Below are 18,914 nucleotides of genomic sequence, written 5' to 3'. Positions count from 1 at the left end.
TTACAAATATGTTAATTTAATTTGAAACGAATTGAATAAAACGATTTAATTCGTCGTTTGCACATCGTAATATTTTACCAAACCTACATTGAATCCGAAGAATGGGTCTATACACCAACCTCTTCTGGTACCTCTTCACAGATGGACAACTCTTTGTAAAAAAACATATATCTTTAAAAAACGCATTATAAAAATAAACTTTTTTACTTGTTTAAGCATATTTAAAGATTCCTAGAGCAGTAGTAGTGGATTTTTAAAGAAAGAAGGAGCATAAAGAACTATTAAATTATTAGTGTATGTAGTTAATTTTTTCTCTTTATGCGCTTAATTGATGTTTATTGAAATAAAACAAACAAACAAATAGTTTTACAAACAAATACAAAACATGTTTTTATTTATTTATGGATTTCTAAAAGGCATATTAATGGGGGTTCTCAATATTAGTCTGTTTGTAATATGAGCTCTTTATATTTCATTGTTAAACAGTAACGTCATACGTCTATCCTGGCTCCCCACGATTTAAAAAATACCTAAAAGGCACTCAACATCTTTCATTCTCCTGGTTGTGTGAATTTTTTGACAATTTCACAAAAAAATCAGGCGCCCAGAATAAAATAGCATGTTGTACGCTAAAAATAAAAAGAATCGGAAAATTGTCATTGTCAACACCCTACCGGCGAAAAAATCGAACGCCTAAAAGTATGTTATACATTTTGTAATTTCTTAGTACGGAGTTGCCAGATGTAATTTTTCTACAGTTTTTTGTGAGCTACTTTCTATTTTATTCTGGACGCCTGGTATTTTTGTGAAATTGCCCAAAAATCCACAAAACCAGGTAGGTGAAAAAAAATTGTGACGTCATCACATAAATATATGTCGCACGCGTAGGAGTATGTATACTTACCGTATTTTTAATTCGTAAATAAAAACCAAGCAATATTTTTAATAAATTCGTTCTTTATTTTTATCAAGTACTCTTTGTAAAAATGATATACACATAAAGAATATATTTAATAAATAATTTTCTTAACAATTAACCGACTTATTTGGTTTCTATGCAATCCTTCCTTGTAGAATTTAATGATTGAAAGAACAGGATAATTCCAAAGGATATAATATAATCGTTATAGGCTGGCCTGTCACAGTTTCAACTTATTTTTAGATCGTTATCGATTGTCATCATAGGGAAATCCGAGCATATACAAATCACAAAAACCTGCAGTGAAAAATAAAAGATAAGAAAAAAAAATAGTTTTTATTTTAAGATTGGGACCTGGTAGATTCCATGGTACAATAATACAAGGTAGGGCAGCTTGAGGTGAATAACAAAAAAACATTTATGCACGTGTGGCCTCTTCTGCCAAAAGTAAAATAAACGTACGCAACAAGTGTTTGTGTTTATTTGACATTTTTTCAACACAAAACTAAAAACGCGAAAAATGAATGAAGGATTATGATTTCTTCCCAAAATCCAGTAGGGAATACCACAAAATGTTTCTTTCATCCATAACAAAGTAATTACTTCCAGACGAACGTTTAAAAACATAATTTTCATTTCAATTAAAATTGAATATATTTCAATTTATTTGACATTGTATTCAAAACAATACACACACATACACAAAATATGTATTTTGATTTGATGGAACAAGCCACCTTGAGAAAAAATTGTAATCAGTTGGTAGCTGTGCCCTACCTTGTAATAATTATACCATGGTAGATTCCCAGTTCTGGTAGATTCACATATCTTTGATAACAAAACTTGATTTTTGGAGATTTGTTCGATGTCTATTCTTTTGAAGTGAATTTTTAGTTTTTTTAATGTCATGGAAATATTAATTAATTCATAATATTAATTAATTCATAGTAATTTAGTGTTTAAATAAAGGAACGCAATCCGTTAAAAATCCGAACACTTTTCTAAGTGTATTTTTGTTTACTCTTATACTAGCGGAGTAAACAATTCTTATCAATTGTTATCGGAACTGCAGAGCACGCATAAAAGAGTGTTCAGCCAATGTGTTTTATTCATTTGTCGAAGTGAGGTCAAATTCAATTCAGTTAAATAAACAAGAGTGGTTTTCATATTTTGCTTTCTGAAACAAACTCTAAAAATGGATCTGAAAGATAAAAACGTAATCTATATTGGAGGATTTGGTGGAATTGGCCAAAAGTGCATAGAAGAATTTCTAAAGAAAGGCATCAAAGGTCTTTTTATCTTCGATTTGAAAGAGAATGCCGACGTGATGAGAACATGGCAAGACGCGTATAAGGAGTGCCAAATAAGTTTCGCGACTGTTGATGTAACTAAAACTGAGACCATTGAAGCGGCTTATAAAAAAGCCAATGACATGTTGGATTTTATTGATGTTGTTGTAAATGGATGTGGACTCATGAACGATCGACATTTGGACCTGACAATCGATATAAATCTGGTATGTTGCATTTAATTATGCTATGTACATATATATTTATTAGGGTTACCTAAGATTAGATAAGATCATAATAAAATAAACATATTCAAGTAAATTATCTTACAAAATTATAAATCGTTTTGGTTGTGTTTTTATTAAAGGCGAAACAATTAGTTTTCGCCTCGGCAAAAAAAATTTACATCAAACTTAAGTTTTCTCTATGAATTCGCTTACTGGCTGGCCTTATATAGGCATTGGTTATGTTTTTAAAAATAACCCAACAGGAAAATTGGGTACGCATAAAATTCGAAATTGTTCTTTATTAAATGTCATCCCGTATTCAATATACTTAATCTCCCTTCTGGGAATGTTTAACACTAGATTGCCGAAGGCGGTTATTTTGACCTTTTTCAATTTCAAGTACAAAAACAACTGTGCATATATTGCCACTTTGGTGTATGTTGGCCATGTACTCAATTCCAATTGCAAATGCGTTGATAAGCTCGTCATATGTAGCAGGGTGCGCAGTAATATCGCTCGCTGATATGCAGGTATAAGAAATAGTCAAATAAGTGAAAAATAGAAATAGAACAATTGAGCTATAAAAAATGAATCTTTATCACAGAGCAGTTTTTATTAAAATGAAGCATTGAAGCGTTATCTTACCATACTATTACAAATCGTTGTTTTTTAATTAGGATCACCTTTTAGATGTTTGTTGCTTGTGTTTTTTTTTTTAGTATAGTTTTTTTGTAGAATTAATAGTAAAATCTATGTTAAGTTTTATTGACACATACATGTAACCAATGATTTAAAATAAGTTAAATGGCTGTACTCTATTTTAATGCATGTGGATTTGAACGGAGAAGCTTTTTACGTGGAAAGATTTCTGTAAATTTGCATTCATTTTTTGATATTTAATGAAATTTATATACATTGGTTTTAAATTTAGCGGGGTGTTTTGCACAGCTGTATGATTGCTCTGGGTTACATGGATAAGTCAAAAGGTGGACGCGGCGGTGTAATTACAAATATTTCTTCAGTGGCGGGATTACAGACTACAGGAATGTTTGCCATATATTCAGCTGCCAAACATGGTGTTACGGCGTTCAGCAGAGCAATGTCGGTAAGTAATAATATTTGGTATTTGAAATCCTTTGTCATTACTGACAACAAATTGATACAATTGAAACTTAAAATGTTTATATTGAAAGCAAAATTTTTGCTGTTGTTAATATAATTAGCTGTCGTAATTAAAAAAAAAAAAATAAAATAATAATAATAATAAAAACAAGGCCTATATATGTATATAGGCCTTGAATAAAAACAGAATTGTAAATGAAAAAATGTGTTTGCCAATGCATTTATATTACATATAATTTATATTATATTTTTCTAAATGCATTTGTGTAGAAGACATCATACAATACTGTTCGATGGTTTTTTTTTTTCAAGATACCCAGTTGTACAAAAAATATCAATTGTCTGCTATTATATAGTTATATAGCTAGTTACTTGGTGATCTAGTTACTTCATACCCCAAAAAGGAACACAAAATAGACTGTTGGATTTTTTTGTCAACTGAAAAAGTTGTTTACACACATCATACCAATTCAGTAGTTACTGGTAATGCAAAGGGTAATGAATCGACTATCGAAATGACTGTATACTGGTAACGCAGGCAGGGGACAATTGACTTCCCCAATGACATACACATGTTAAATTCACCAGTCTAGGGCATGAAGTGGTAACTAGTGGTACTTACAGGTAATTAGTAAAATATCTAGTTCATCACCAGTTACTCGAACTACTACTACTACTATCGAAATGACTGTATACTGGTAACGCAGGCAGGGGACAATTGACTTCCCCAATGACATACACATGTTAAATTCACCAGTCTAGGGCATGAAGTGGTAACTAGTGGTACTTACAGGTAATTAGTAAAATATCTAGTTCATCACCAGTTACTCGAACTACTGGGTATTTTCAACAAATCATTGTTCTACAACAGTTTTTGTAATTGATTGCTGATGCGACTTCCTTATACAATCTATTTCGGCTTTTGATCCAACTTTACAACATTATTTATTTACTAAAAATAAATTTGGCTCCAAGATCGAGGTAAAATTTACAAAGTAGCCGCATCAGTAATCCATTACAACAACAGTCGAAGAAAAATGATTTGTCGAAAATCAATGCTAACTATCGAAATTCCATTTTACTATTTGTTTACTATTTTTTCCGATATCATAAAGGAAAAAAGTGTTATCGTAGTAAAAAATAGTAGATTCTTGCAGTAAGTATTTTTGTTGTTACATGATTACATAATCTCACTACAGATTTTAGAAATTGCCATATATACTTACGTTCGATTTTCTTTCAAGAATCCCCTGTATTACATGCATACTGGTGTGAACTTCATTACTATCTGTCCGGGCCTAACGGAAACTGCCCTGCTAGATAATGTTAAGGACAAAGCTACACTATTGGAATATGCTCAACCAATGGCCGAGAGATTCCTCAAAATCCAAACTCAGCCCGCCAATGTATGTGCCGAGAATATAATTAAAGCAATCGAAAAAAATAAAATAGGTTCCGTTTGGCTGTTGGATGTTGGAAATTTGTCAGAAGTGGAAATACCAACCCTTTGGGAGCCACAGCAGAAATAATTTATCATGTTTTGGTAATATGAAATGTGCAGTATGTGAGTGTTTTGTAATGTATGTGAATGTAATTCAAGCTTAGTTTGCATTGAAAATATTAAAAATGTAAAAATAAACTTTATTAAATTGCTTTAATCGATAAATATCGCAGTGAGACCATTTTTGAACATAAATGCTTGAACTAATATTTAATTAGAAATAACGGTTGTAACACAAAAATGTATTTTAGAAATTAATTTATTTTCTATATACTTTTATTGAAATTGGTCTTCGAAATAGTTTATATACTTTTTCTATAATACATATACATATATTGAATCGGATGGTCCATCATTTGAGTTTTAATAAAAATATAATATGACTTTGGTGAACTTAACTATCAAATAACAGTAATATGGATAACACTTTTATGTTTTCGATTTTCTCTTTTTACAATCGGAAAGCTTTACCACTTTTTGAGTAAGGGAACATACCCTATTTATATTAAAACGCGTATTAAGTTAAAAATTGACGAACCCAAAAAACTCATTACACTGAATTACTCAATGTTTCATATTGAAATATTTTTATATTTATTATTGTTTATATATATTTATATATATTTAAATATTGTTTATTTATTATTGTTTATAATATATCTCAGGTTCGCGTAACTTCTTTATTATCAATGGTATGTTCCAGTACTTTTTTTAATAGTAAAGCTAGTTAAAGGGAAGCATTTCAAAATCGTTCTGAAAGTGCAAAATAATTTGAAAACTTCGGGAACGCAAATCTAGTAAATATTCCAATATTAGATGACAATACTTCAAAATCAACAACAATTTTTTGGGTAAAAAGTTTACAAAGAGAACCCCATTTGGAACGGGTTTTGAGTAAAAAGTTGCAAATCTTGTAAAATTAGTAGATTCTTTTATGTTCTGGAACGGAAATAATGACTTTTGACGCATACTTAACAACAGCTAATCAAAGCACGAAAAATAGTTTTTGAGAATTTCATAAAAAAACACTGGTTTTTAACGTAATTTGATTGTGAGTGAGTGTGTGTTTTAAGAATGCATGAAGCAGCAACAAAAATACCATGTCGAATTATAACCGCATTCACGATTATCAATTTTCTGGCCACAAAATCCAAACCGGTATTAACTTACCTACAGATGCCAAAAGCAAAGTGCAGGCAAGCAAACCCAAAACAGTATCGAAATAGTAACATTTTGCTGCTACATGCAATACAGTAAGTTGGTCTGCGTGTGTGTGCGCAATCTAACGAACTATTATTACAGCCAAAAATTGATTGGCCAATGAAAAATACAAAGTGCACTTGCATCTCAACCGCACCAGACATAAGATCGAGTTTTATAGGTTTCGGTCAATATCACCATTCACTAGTAACGGCAACAATAGTTCGGTTAAGTCAATCTGTATTCTAATCGAAGTTTCGGAGATCGCACAGGGCTGTACGCAATGGAGTTGAAAGGTAAACATGTGGTCTACATTGGGGGGTATGGAGGCATTGGCCAAAAGTGTTTGCAAGCTTTTTTGCGAAAAGAAATCAAGGTACTTATATTTACGTTCAAGTTTGTTGTTTCGTCTTGATTTTTTTTTTAATTTTTCGACATTCAGCATTTGGTAATATGCGATATTTACGACAATCAGGAATTTCGCACAAACCTTGCCCAGGAATTTCGGGAAACTCAAATAACCCATGTACCGATTGATATCACCAAAAGGGCAACTATCGAGAAAGCATTTCAATTGGCCGCCGAAACCCTCAATCGAATTGATGTGGTCGTCAACGGTTGTGGTTTGATGAACGATCGTTTCGTAGACTTGACAATGGCTATTAATTTGGTGAGTTCGGAGTTGAAATAAGTTGGTTGTGCAAATTATAAGTATGCTATTAAACAAAAATATATGCATGCGATTCTCGATTATTTGATACTTAAGGACAGGAGGAAAAAGTTAAAATTATCGGGTGTTTCAAAATAGAAAAATGCAAATAGTTAGTAAAAATTCCATATTTTATGCATGAAATTGGTACTTCGTTTCGAATATGTTTATGTTATGGTAAAAATTCTACTTACATACTTTAAACACACACATACAAATGACCTATTCCAGACAGGAGTAATTCATAGTTCGTTAATTGCCTTGGATTACATGGACAAATCAAAGGGCGGCAATGGTGGTATGATTGTCAATATTTCATCGGTAGCTGGACTAGAGCCCAGTGGTATGTTCGCCGTATACTCGGCATCGAAGTGTGGCTTGACGGCTTTTACGAGGGCTATAGCGGCAAGTGCTCTGTTCGATATACTTTCCAATATATGTAGTAATAATTTTTTTTAATTTCCAGAACCCTTTATATTTTGCCAATACCGGCGTTAGTTTTGTGACTATTTGCCCCGGCTTCACAGATACTGCACTCTTGCAGTCTATACGAGGTAAGGAGACACTGACTGAATATTCAGCACCGATGGCAGAACGCTTTACTCTGGCTGTGCGACAAAGTCCAGAAGTATGTGCTGAGAACTTAGTTAATATTCTGGAGATAGCTAAAAATGGATCGGTGTGGATGCTGGATTTAGGCCAAGTCAAAGAAATGCAGTTGGAAGTTTTATGGCGACCAGCAATGAATGTCTGATGCTTTTCGTTTTGCAAATAACGGCTGAGAGTTGTTCTTCAAAATCGAATATTTAGTTGTAAAACTTTATTACAAATCAATTATTTTTGAATAAAATGTCGATGGTAGGAGTGTTCAGAAGAAGATACATCAATAAAATCATGTAGGGAAATTCACTGAAATAGTGGTAATTTTCTTGCAGTGGTAAGGTCAGTTGTGGGTGTTCCTTTAAAAGGACGGTGACGCGAAATAGGTTAATATAAGTCTGGATGTTCGGTAGATTTTGTTGGGCAATTGTATTTAGTAGGTGCATGAATTAAAAATGCATTATCAGTTTAGTAAAAATGCTACGTTTAGTGTCATTCATAATTTGCACACAGGGTTTAAAATGCAGCATCAAAAAATATTAGCATTAGCTTTAAATAACTACTGCTAAAAAATTCTGACATTATGACTAAATCAGCAAACGGCTAGCTTTTGTAGTTCGTAGCATTCGTACTAAGTACGTATTTCGCATGCGAGCTTTTTTTGTTATGACTAGTAGACTACATTTTCATATTTGGTTGCCGACGAATTAACAGTCGACCTCAAAGAAAGAGATTACTATATGTTTTGATCCCCACTGTATATAGCCATATGCAAATTAAATGCATACAAATTGGGTATATGTATAATTTTATATATTGTTCCATTATCATTTGCATTTTATAAAATTGTTTTTATAAAAGTCTAGTCCATTTTCTATTTAGTGTGGAAGGTATAGGAGCATATATCATGCGTAGTCTAAAAATCTTTAAAATAATTAAAAAAGTGTAAGTCGATGTTGCCGACAGATACATACCCTCACCCTATGGTTCACGGAGGATGTTGACCATTTGTGCAGGATGCACCAGAAGAGTGGGCTGACGGATCCCATCTTCAAACTTGATATAGGCTTGGTAAAGATAATAGGTTGTGCAAAGCTTGGTTCAAATCGGACATTCTATTCGCCCGATATTGGATTTATAAATATTGAAAATTATGACCCTCTGTGAGGGAGGCACCAGAATTAGTGGAACAATGGGTCCCATCTTCCTACTTGATCTAGGCTTGGTAAAGATAAAATGTTGTAGCAAGTTTTGTTACAATCGGATATTCCGATGATTTTAGCACAATTTTGTGGTGGAGGTACCAGATGGAGTGGTCCAATGGGTCCCGTCTTCAAACTTAATCTAGGCTTGGTAAAGGTAATAGGTTGTGCAAAGTTTTGTTCAAATCGGACATTCTATTCGCTCGATATTGGATTTATAAATATTGAAAACTTGACCCTCTGTGGGGGAGATACCAGAAGGAGTGAACCAATAGGTCCCATCTTCCTACCTAATCGTGCGCACCAGCCAGAGTGTACGTACCCTCATTAGCCATAAGGCTGAGGGTATAAAAACGAGTTCAGCTTCAATAAGTTGATAATTTGTGTAGGCCCGCTAAGACTTCATAGGTTATTCGTTTGATAATTGAAACACGTTTTAGTTAAGCGAAGGCTAAACAAATCGCCATTTTGTAAAATTTTATTTTAAGCCCGTGTGCGTACTATACTTTTTAAATTGTGTCCTTTTTGTGAGCTGGATCTTTTCGTTAATTTTTTATTTGGTTCCAATAACCGAATAACCACTGGGTTCCCAAGAAAATAGTATCACATGCACCGAGAAATGCGCTGCACAGTGTAGTTTATTATCTCTATATACGATGAAAAGAATAAAAAACTTATTATTAAATAAGTTTATTTTTGATTGAGAATAAATGTTGGAAAAGTAAATAACAGAGAAATAAATGCTAGATAAGAGAAGAAGGCGGCCGAATCTGTTATTCATTGGTTTATGATTTTATGTTGTATGTACGTGTAGAACGCGAAACAGAAATAAATTTCAACGAAACAGCATAAACTGCTCTGTTTCCTCAAAAAAAAAAAAAAAAAAAAAAATCCGATCACACAGTTCAGCTAGAAAGCAAAACAAAAACAAAAAAAGATCAGACAAACCAAGACAGTAAAATGTGATGATTTTCAAAAAATAAATAAATAAACAACATGAGCCCGGCTGGGAACTGAACCAACGCAAAGAACACGATTGTGACACATTACTGTAATTATCACCTCATTTATTATTGTCGTCACTGACAAAAACACATCATATGTCAATGGTGTAGTGCTTCTTAGCATATTCCCGGACCACTACGAGCGCCGAATTGGAATCTCTGCACCATCCAATTGTATCCCAATTTAAACTACATATTTACAATTAACTCCCACAAAGCATGACTTGCGTTTTTGGAACCGAATCTAGAAGGGACGCGTGATAACGCATGTCGATGACGTACATACATACACACATAGTTATTATCAACAGAAATGTTTAAAAGAAAACCTCGAATCTTTAGATACTCATTTTTACACCGACATCCAATGTAGACGGTTCAACAAGGAATCGCGTCAATCTAAACTACATCGAAATGGAATTGAAAGGAAAAAATGTTATTTACGTTGGCGGATACGGAGGTATTGGCAAAAGCTGCGTCGAGGCCTTTTTGAAAAAGTCCGTAAAAAGTCTCCTCATTTTCGATTTAATGTCGAACGACGAGTTTCTGAAATATTTACAAAATACCTACAAAAACTCATTCATTGATTACATCCATTTGGATCTGGCAAAAAGTGAGACCATCAAAGACGCGTTTAAGAAGGCCAAGGATTTAATCGGTTCATTCGATATCGTGGTAAATGGATCTGGCGTTGCTGTGGAAGATCAAATCGACCTATTGGTGCAAATTAATTTGGTATTTCAATTTTTTCGAATTCAAAATCACGTGCTGGTATAATAAGTAGTTATTCATCTTCTTTCACATAGGCTGGTCCAATGCAAAGCTCAGCTATAGCCATGGACTACATGAGTAAGGCAAATGGTGGCAACGGCGGTTGCATTGTTAATATGTCGTCCACAGTTGGTTTGAATCCCACCGATTTTTGCTGCTTCTATGGTGCAACATGGACTACATGAGTAAGGCAAATGGTGGCAACGGCGGTTGCATTGTTAATATGTCGTCCACAGTTGGTTTGAATCCCACCGATTTTTGCTGCTTCTATGGTGCAACAAAGAGTGGTGTAATTCATTTCACCACAGCTCTGGCGGTAAGATGGACATACATATATCGCTTTGTGCCAATAATTTATGTGTTCTTTTGTATATTTTAGCAACCCATGTACTTCAATAAAACCGGCGTAAGTTTCATCACCGTTTGCCCAGGCGTAACCAAATCACCAATGAATATGATTGTGGAGAAGAAGTCATTCTCGATAAAGTTCCGCCCACAGGATGTGAACATGCATGAGAACGTGATTGAACAAACGTCCGATGCATTGGCGGAAAACCTAATGACAATTATTGAAAATGGTCCAAATGGATCCATATGGGCAGTACATGACGGCCAAAGTTTTAAAGTTGAATTGCCTGAAATATGGGGACCTACTCTGAGATATAGAACAGACAAGTAATGGTTTTTGGTGGAACCATGGATCATTCTGGAGGCTAGTAGTTGTTGTTATTATCATTTACTGTTCATACAAATTAGTTTCGTTGTTTTTTTATTTAAATACATTCTCAAAAAAAAAAAATATATATATATATATATAAAATAATGTACACATATTTGTTTCCATTATAATACAAGTAATGTTGATATTAGTTATTTGTATATTTAAATATAAATATTGTATCCTTGAAACAGTTACGAGAGGTCTATCGGATATATGAAGGGGTGCTCGTACGATTTATATTACAACCCATAATAAATTATATATTGAAGCGATTTCTCTATCTTAACTTGTTGGAACAGAATTGGTTGCATGTGCCAAACATTCTGTTATTGGAAAGACATGCTATGGTGCAACTTTGACATGAAATCTATCGAATTACATACACTTGTCAGAAAAATAATTCGTACACATTCAACTTCAAACTCAAAAAATATACTGCATTTTTTGTCTTATAGCCTAGACAGACGACAGCCTTAATTTGCATTAACAGCCTTAATTCAAATGAACTTGTACATTATCCTCATTTTTATGTGTTGTTAATGCACAAAATCAAACTGAATTTATACTGAATTAAGCAATTTCAATATGGCAATGTTGTCAAATTTGTTTACGTTTACGAAAATAAAAATTAAAAATAAAGGCAAAATTCAACATTTTTTCAAATTTGGAGCTGTTTTATCTTCATTATAGCTGTTAGTTTTCCTTCCTGCCATGAATCAATTTCAAAAAGATGTAATCCTAAAAAATATTGTAAAGAAATATTTTCTTCCTATACACAGACAAACAATAGTTTTGAAACAAAAAACTGGTTCATAAATGCAGAAACTCTCGTCTGTCAGGGGTAAATTTCAATTCAAATTAAGAACTTTTTAATGCAAATTAAGGCTGTCGTCTGTCTATGGTATTAGGGTCGTACCATGGTATAATTATTACAAGGTAGGGCACAGCTACCAACTGATTACATTTTTTCTCAAGGTGGCTTGTTCCATCAAATCAAAATACATATTTTGTGTATGTGTGTGTATTGTTTTGAATACAATGTCAAATAAATTGAAATATATTCAATTTTAATTGAAATGAAAATTATGTTTTTAAACGTTCGTCTGGAAGTAATTACTTTGTTACGGATGAAAGAAACATTTTGTGGTATTCCCTACTAGATTTTGGGAAGAAATCATAATTCTTCATTCATTTTTCGCGTTTTTAGTTTTGTGTTGAAAAAATGTCAAATAAACACAAACACTTGTTGCGTATATTTATTTTATTTTTGGCAAAAGAGGCCACACGTGCATAGTTGCTTTTTTGTTATTCACCTCAAGCTGCCCTACCTTGTACTATTGTACCATGGTCGTACCTAATTCATTGTGCTCCGTACAAAAATACTCAACTTCTCTCCTTTATAATGTTTGTTGGACGTCCGTATTACCCAAATACGCAAGGACTTTATTTGCTTTTATGTCAATTGAAAACGGCAAAAATGGATGAAAGCATTTTTTTATTGTTTGAAAAATGTTTACTTTTATAGAAACGCAAATTTTTCAATGACTGAAAAACTATTTTCAAAAAACAAAAAATCCAAAATACGCATTGTCAATGTTGAAAAATTTCAACTTTACAACGTTACCTAAAATTCAACGAAGCATACAAAAATATTCAACTTCCCCACTATGGCAAAATGTTTTGTACGGCCGTATTACCCAAATACGTCGAATCCATTTCTCTTAGCGAATTAAAGAAAATTGCCAAATAAAATACAGAAATTATAAAATGTGTTCAAATATTTCATATTCTTATTGAAAACAAGTGAAAAAGCGGTAAGTTCGGCCGGGCCGAACTTTGGATACCCTCCACCATAGTTATATTGACAGGTACTATAAATGAAAATAAAGGAAACATACCAAGATGTGGACCTATACCGACATTTCTAAAAAACGGATTTTCGAAGCCTTAGCCTTATGGCTAATGAGGGTGTATACACTTTAACACGATGAAAATGTGCCTCATCGAAATATTGGTACTAGACCCCATGTTTCTTTGGACCAAATCCGTTTCAGAAAATTTAGATTTCATCCGAACTTTGCCCATCTTATTATTTCTTCCAAGCTTAGTTCAAATTCGAAGATGGGGAATATCGGTCCACTCCTTCTGGAACCTCCAATCAGGGGCTAGGTCTAAATGCGGCTATAGTTCACTACCGAACCTTACGTTCTAATTTTTTATCTCTCTATCCTCCGCAGTTGAAATGATTACAAAAGGGTCTTAGAACCAAACCCAAAACGCGCAACAAATCAGATAACTATTTTAATATAAAAAAGGGGGTTATATGGGGACTACCCCAAAAATATACGACTACAAAATACCAAATTGCAGCAAATTCGGTTGAAAAACGCGCTCAAGAACCGCAAAATACCGAAAATTGGGGGTATCCTTATATGGGGGCTATCCGAAAAAATGGACCTATATTCATAATATTTTGTGGAGAGATTTGGAAACTATTAAGAACTCAATGTACCAAATTTCAGCGTATTCGGTAGAAAAACGCGCTCAAGAACCCCAAAATACCGAAAATTGGGGGGTACCCGTATATGGGGGATATCCGAAAAAATTGACCTATATTTATAATTTTTTGTGGAGAGATTTTGTGCCTATTAAGAACCCAATGTATTAAATTTCAGCGTATTCGGTTGAAAAACGAGATCAAGAACCCCAAAATACCGAAAATTGGGAGGTACTGTTATATAGGAGCTATACCTAAACGTGGACCGATATATCCCATCATCGAACTTGACCTGCCTGCAGACAAAAGACAACCCTATGCAAAATTTCAGCACCCTATCTCAATTCCTTCAAAAGATAGCGTGATTACAACAGACGGACGGACGGACATGGCTAGATCGTCTTAGAATTTTACCCTGATCAAGAATATATATACTTTATAGGGTCGGAAATGAATATTTCGATGAGTTACACACGGAATGACAAAATTAATATACCCTCCATACTATGGTGGAGGGTATAAAAATTATATTTCTTTATGTTTTGTTTCTTTTTTCAACAAAAGAAAAAATTAAAAATACGTTCTGTCAAAGTTGAAATTGTTCAACTTTAAATTTTGTACGTTCGACGAATTTCCGTAACATTCATATAAATACATGTGTTCTACTTTTGTGGTGAAAAACGTCGAACGAGCTAGTTGAATTTTAGGCAAGGCTGTTATATTTTGATACGCAATGCGTATTTGGGTAACGTTTATTGAAATATATGTATTTAACTTTTGAAGTGAATAAAATCGTACCCATACGCATTAGGTGTTTAATGTTTTTAACAATAATTTTTTTGAAGGTTGTATTTGCTTTTTGTTATTATTATCAGAAATAGTATTCGTGCACATGAAATATTGTTGAAAAATAAGCAAACTTTTAGTAACTTGTGGGTATCTTTTGCGTTGAAGAACCTCTGAAAGTCATTTTGGCATTGATTGGAGTAATTTGCCAATTATGTCAATTAATCCCACAAATAGTCTATGGGTCTTCATGAATGTGTTTTGTGAAGGATTCTTTAATGATTTGGGATGGACGACCAGTAGGTGACTTGTTCTGGTATCAGTGGTTGCCAACCGTCATGGGTGAAAACACGGAGCGTGGAAAACATATAAAAAAATAAACTATCGATAATTGGTAACTAAACATTGTAAAATTTAATATTGAAGAGTACGAATACATACTCCAGCAAGTGTGTGTCATGCGATTTGGGTAATTGGTAATCAGTAACCCCACACTCAGTACAATAAGAAGGTTCGAACAAAAATCGAAATAAATTGTGTCACATTTTTCGATATACGTTTATATTCCTTACTTATGCAACATGTTTAATAGTAAGTGTTTATTTTTTACGGAATTTATACATTACATGAGTTTAAATACATTATTCAGCTACTAATTAGAACTTCACCTGCAGTGAAATTTGTAGGTTCTAGGCTATAAATATACATTTGAATTATTTCCATATCATTACGCATTCAAATGTTATGAATCTAACATACCGCTGATTATCTGCAAACTTGGCAAACGCTTGTCATCAACGCCATCTATTGAAAGAGTGGATCCAAAAATCGATCATGCCAAATGTAAACCACATTTATTTTAGCCATAACTTTTCAACTATTGCAGATATTTATATGATATTGGTGTCATATGAAAGGTACAATCGTATACATGAAATATAGAAATAATAAGGAATGTAGTTGTGAGGTTTTGTATTTGCTGGTCATAGAAAAGTTGACTGTTTAAGTTTTCTCATTACACCAATGTTTAACATATCCGATTATTTGTTCAAAAGTTACACGCTTCTAAAAAATTGCATACCTCATTTGTCATAATTTTTTTTCGTGTTGCAGTTATTAAATGAAAGTTGTGCATAGAACATTTCCTTTTGTCATAACTTTTTTCGTAATGCAGATATTTCAATGAAATTGGTGTCATATGAAAGGTGCAGTGGAATACTCATTTAAATAAAAAAGAGAAAATTCCACTTTGCTGTGTATCAAATTTAATTTCAAATTCAAAAGTTATAACGAATCTATGATTCCATTGATTATCTGAAAACTTGGCAGTACTGGCAAGAATTGTCGTCAGCGCCATGGTACAATAACAAGAGGTAGGTTAATGGTACCAGCTGATTACATTTTTTTTGTGTTCCTCTGTTCTGTCAAAATCATAAATCAATTTTATATGTGTATGTAATATCTTGAATATGACAAGAAATTCAAATATTTTCAAATTCTGATATAATTAACATTTAACATTACATCATTCGAGAATAAAATCATTCATTGTTTTGGGAAGAAATATTACTATAGTTATATTTGCAACCCCATATTGTGAAAAAGGTTGACGTTCCATTCATGTTTGGCGATATTTTCCTTATTTAATAAAATTCTAAAAATATCTCAAATAAACAAAACAACCTGTTGAATATGTTTTTATGTAAATATGGCATAATACAACATTACACTAGAGTACAGTTTTTGTTAATTTCGTTAACAAAATGTTAACATTATAAATTATTTTAATCATAAATCGTTTCCAACTAAATATAAATGGCAGGGGAGACTGGGGTCCTTCGGCACTTTTTGTTTAGAGCTCTATATATCAGTACTTATTCAACATATATAAAAACTTTATGGCTGATTATTGTTCTCAGACACTTAATTATAAAAACTAGTACCAAAAGGATATAAAAAATTAGTATTAGTTACAAATTTTTACAGTTTTGTAAAAAAAGTCAAATTCGCCGAATGTGCCTCAACCCGGGGTAGCTTCGGCATTTGGTGGGGCACATTCGGCACCATAGTCATAACCTGGTAATTATCATCGCTATCAGTCTGGTTGAAATTCAGATCCTCTAAAGGCTCTATTTGGTTTTAATACGCGACGCAATGTTTGAATTGTAGCGCTATATTTTCTAGCGGCGGACGTTGAGATCTCAAGGTCGCACACACCATCAGTAATAGGTGTTTTCTATCGCATTTTCGTCAATACAAGCACATTTAGTCTTATATACGTAATTTCGAACCATATTAAAGGATTATTTTTAAAGACAAACTCAAAAACATTTTAAGGAAATAATTTTGCACTATCTGTGTATGGCCGAATGTGTCCCACTTTAAAATGCCGGGCTTAAAAAACTGATATGCAAATTCGGGTTTAAGGATCGAATGCGTCGATAAGACCCATCTTCCAATAATACAGAGGGTTATTAGGTCGTGCAATGTTTGATTCAAGAAAGAAGAAATAGTACGATGTACAAAGTTTGGGTGAAATCGGTTACAGCCTTCGAGAGTTATCGTGCGCACCAGTCAAGCAGATGATTAAAGAAGTCTATAATTTTGGATTATGTTCTTTTAAATTTGGCTGAATCTTTTACTAGTTGTGTGGATACATAAATCGTTTTCTAGTAGATAGGTGTAAAATTAGTGGTGTAGAAGTTCTGGAACGGAACTATTATTTTTTTTTAAAGAATGCAAACTTGAAAATATATTTCGCGTGATAACGCATGTCGATGACGAACATACATACACACATAGTTATTATCAACAGAAATATTTAATGAGAAAACGTCGAATCTTTTGGTATTCATTTTCACACCGACATCCAAAGTAAACGGTTCAACAAGAAATCACGTCAATCGAAACTACATCGAAATGGAACTGAAAGGAAAAAATGTTATTTACGTTGGCGGATACGGTGGTATTGGCAAAAGCTGCGTCGAGGCTTTTTTGAAAAAGTCCGTAAAAAGTCTCCTCATTTTTGATTTGATGTCGAACGACGAGTTTCTGAAATATTTACAAAATACCTACAAAAACTCATTCATTGATTACATCCATTTGGATCTGGCAAAGAGTGAGACCATCAAGGACGCGTTTAAAAAGGCGAAGGATTTAATCGGTTCGTTCGATATCGTGATAAATGGATCTGGCGTTGCTGTGGAAGACCACATCGACCTATTGGTGCAAATTAATTTGGTATGCCAATTTATTGGAATTCAAAATCACGTGCGTGTATAATAAGTAGATATTTTATTAAGGCTGGGCCTATGCATTGCTCTGCTATAGCCATGGACTACATGAGTAAGGCCAATGGTGGCAACGGCGGTTGCATTGTTAACATATCGTCCACAGTTGGTCTAAATCCCACCGATTTTTGCTGCTTCTATGGTGCAACAAAGAGTGGTGTAATTCATTTCACCACAGCCTTGGCGGTAAGATATATATTCATCTTATATATATATTTATATATATACATATCGTCAGCTAAAATGAAAAAAGGCGTAACTAACAAAAAATTGAAAATTGACTTTTTGAATGAATATTGTGAATGCCAATAAACTACATGTGTTGACAAAGTTTTACACGTCTGGGATAAAAAAGGAGCTTCTATTAACAAAAAACAAAAAGACGTAACTACAAGTGGTTTTATTTGATAAATGCAAAAAGGCGTAACTAACAACAATTTCACGTTTTTACTTAATTGTTATGACTGCCATCAAACTAAATAACTAAATTTGTTAAAAAAAATTATAGTCTATTATTCGTCATATGCAATATCAATCTGCCGGGCATACTTTTTCATTTCACATGACATGTTTATAGTTTTCATTCAAAACATTTTTTTTTTGCTTCTCCTACGCAATTACGCCTTTTTGTATATTAGCTAACGATATATGTATATATACCTCTATGTACAAATATTTATGTGTTCATTTTTATGTTATAGCAACCCATGTATTTCGATAAAACCGGCGTAAGTTTTATTACCGTTTGCCCAGGCGTTACCAAAACACCAATGAATGTGATTGTTGAGAAGAAATCCTTCGCGAATAAGTTCCGCTCAACCGAAGGGAACATGTATGAGAACGTGATTGAGCAAACTTCAGATGCATTGGCCGATAATCTGATGACAATTGTCGAAAATGGACCGAATGGTTCAGTGTGGGTGATACACGACAGTCAAAGTTTTAAAGTCGAATTACCGGAAATATGGGGACCAACCCTAAGATATAAAACAGACAACTAATGGTTTCAGAGCAATGATGGATCTCTATGCAGACTAGTACATCTAAATACAGGTAGCTTTATATATACATATATT

At 33.2% G+C, this 18,914-nt stretch overlaps 4 protein-coding genes across 4 annotated transcripts in view; 3 read left to right on the top strand and 1 right to left on the bottom strand.

Annotated features, from left to right (window-relative positions):
• The window catches only part of LOC133335151 (laminin subunit alpha), a 607,777-nt gene that overhangs the window by 128,516 nt on the left and 460,347 nt on the right, over positions 1-18,914 (bottom strand). The window lies entirely within an intron of this gene.
• On the top strand, positions 2,115-7,721 carry LOC133335193 (alcohol dehydrogenase-like). Its single transcript, XM_061543496.1, has 6 exons — positions 2,115-2,435; positions 3,367-3,540; positions 4,802-5,029; positions 6,701-6,928; positions 7,199-7,372; positions 7,434-7,721. Exons 1-6 carry the CDS (start codon positions 2,115-2,117, stop codon positions 7,719-7,721), a joined length of 1,413 nt encoding a protein of 470 aa, XP_061399480.1.
• Positions 10,188-11,223, top strand: LOC133335192 (alcohol dehydrogenase-like). The gene is made up of 4 exons (XM_061543495.1): positions 10,188-10,508; positions 10,580-10,672; positions 10,735-10,860; positions 10,924-11,223. The coding sequence occupies exons 1-4, from the start codon at positions 10,188-10,190 to the stop codon at positions 11,221-11,223; spliced, it is 840 nt and encodes a 279-aa protein (XP_061399479.1).
• LOC133335191 (alcohol dehydrogenase-like) lies at positions 17,468-18,839 on the top strand. The gene is made up of 3 exons (XM_061543494.1): positions 17,468-17,788; positions 17,851-18,024; positions 18,540-18,839. The coding sequence occupies exons 1-3, from the start codon at positions 17,468-17,470 to the stop codon at positions 18,837-18,839; spliced, it is 795 nt and encodes a 264-aa protein (XP_061399478.1).

This window comes from Musca vetustissima, unplaced genomic scaffold (genome assembly GCF_032173495.1).
Source record: "Musca vetustissima isolate MV318-11 ecotype Yass unplaced genomic scaffold, APGP_CSIRO_Mvet_v1 utg1735, whole genome shotgun sequence".
Taxonomy (NCBI): Eukaryota; Metazoa; Arthropoda; class Insecta; order Diptera; family Muscidae; genus Musca; species Musca vetustissima.
The sequence above is the reverse complement of the archived record's forward strand: the minus strand, read 5'-3'. Positions and strand labels throughout refer to the sequence as shown.

Bases quoted from the DNA above. Each gene is read 5' to 3' on its own strand.
- LOC133335191 (XM_061543494.1), top strand. From the start codon at position 17,468: ATGGAACTGAAAGGAAAAAATGTTATTTACGTTGGCGGATACGGTGGT. The intron at 17,789-17,850 runs GTATGCCAATTT...TATTTTATTAAG, and splicing joins TATTGGTGCAAATTAATTTG to GCTGGGCCTATGCATTGCTC. The intron at 18,025-18,539 runs GTAAGATATATA...TTTATGTTATAG, and splicing joins ATTTCACCACAGCCTTGGCG to CAACCCATGTATTTCGATAA.
- LOC133335193 (XM_061543496.1), top strand. From the start codon at position 2,115: ATGGATCTGAAAGATAAAAACGTAATCTATATTGGAGGATTTGGTGGA. The intron at 5,030-6,700 runs GTTGGAAATTTG...TTCGACATTCAG, and splicing joins GTTCCGTTTGGCTGTTGGAT to CATTTGGTAATATGCGATAT. The intron at 7,373-7,433 runs GCAAGTGCTCTG...TTTAATTTCCAG, and splicing joins CTTTTACGAGGGCTATAGCG to AACCCTTTATATTTTGCCAA.
- LOC133335192 (XM_061543495.1), top strand. From the start codon at position 10,188: ATGGAATTGAAAGGAAAAAATGTTATTTACGTTGGCGGATACGGAGGT. The intron at 10,509-10,579 runs GTATTTCAATTT...TCTTTCACATAG, and splicing joins TATTGGTGCAAATTAATTTG to GCTGGTCCAATGCAAAGCTC. The intron at 10,673-10,734 runs GTTGGTTTGAAT...TACATGAGTAAG, and splicing joins TTGTTAATATGTCGTCCACA to GCAAATGGTGGCAACGGCGG.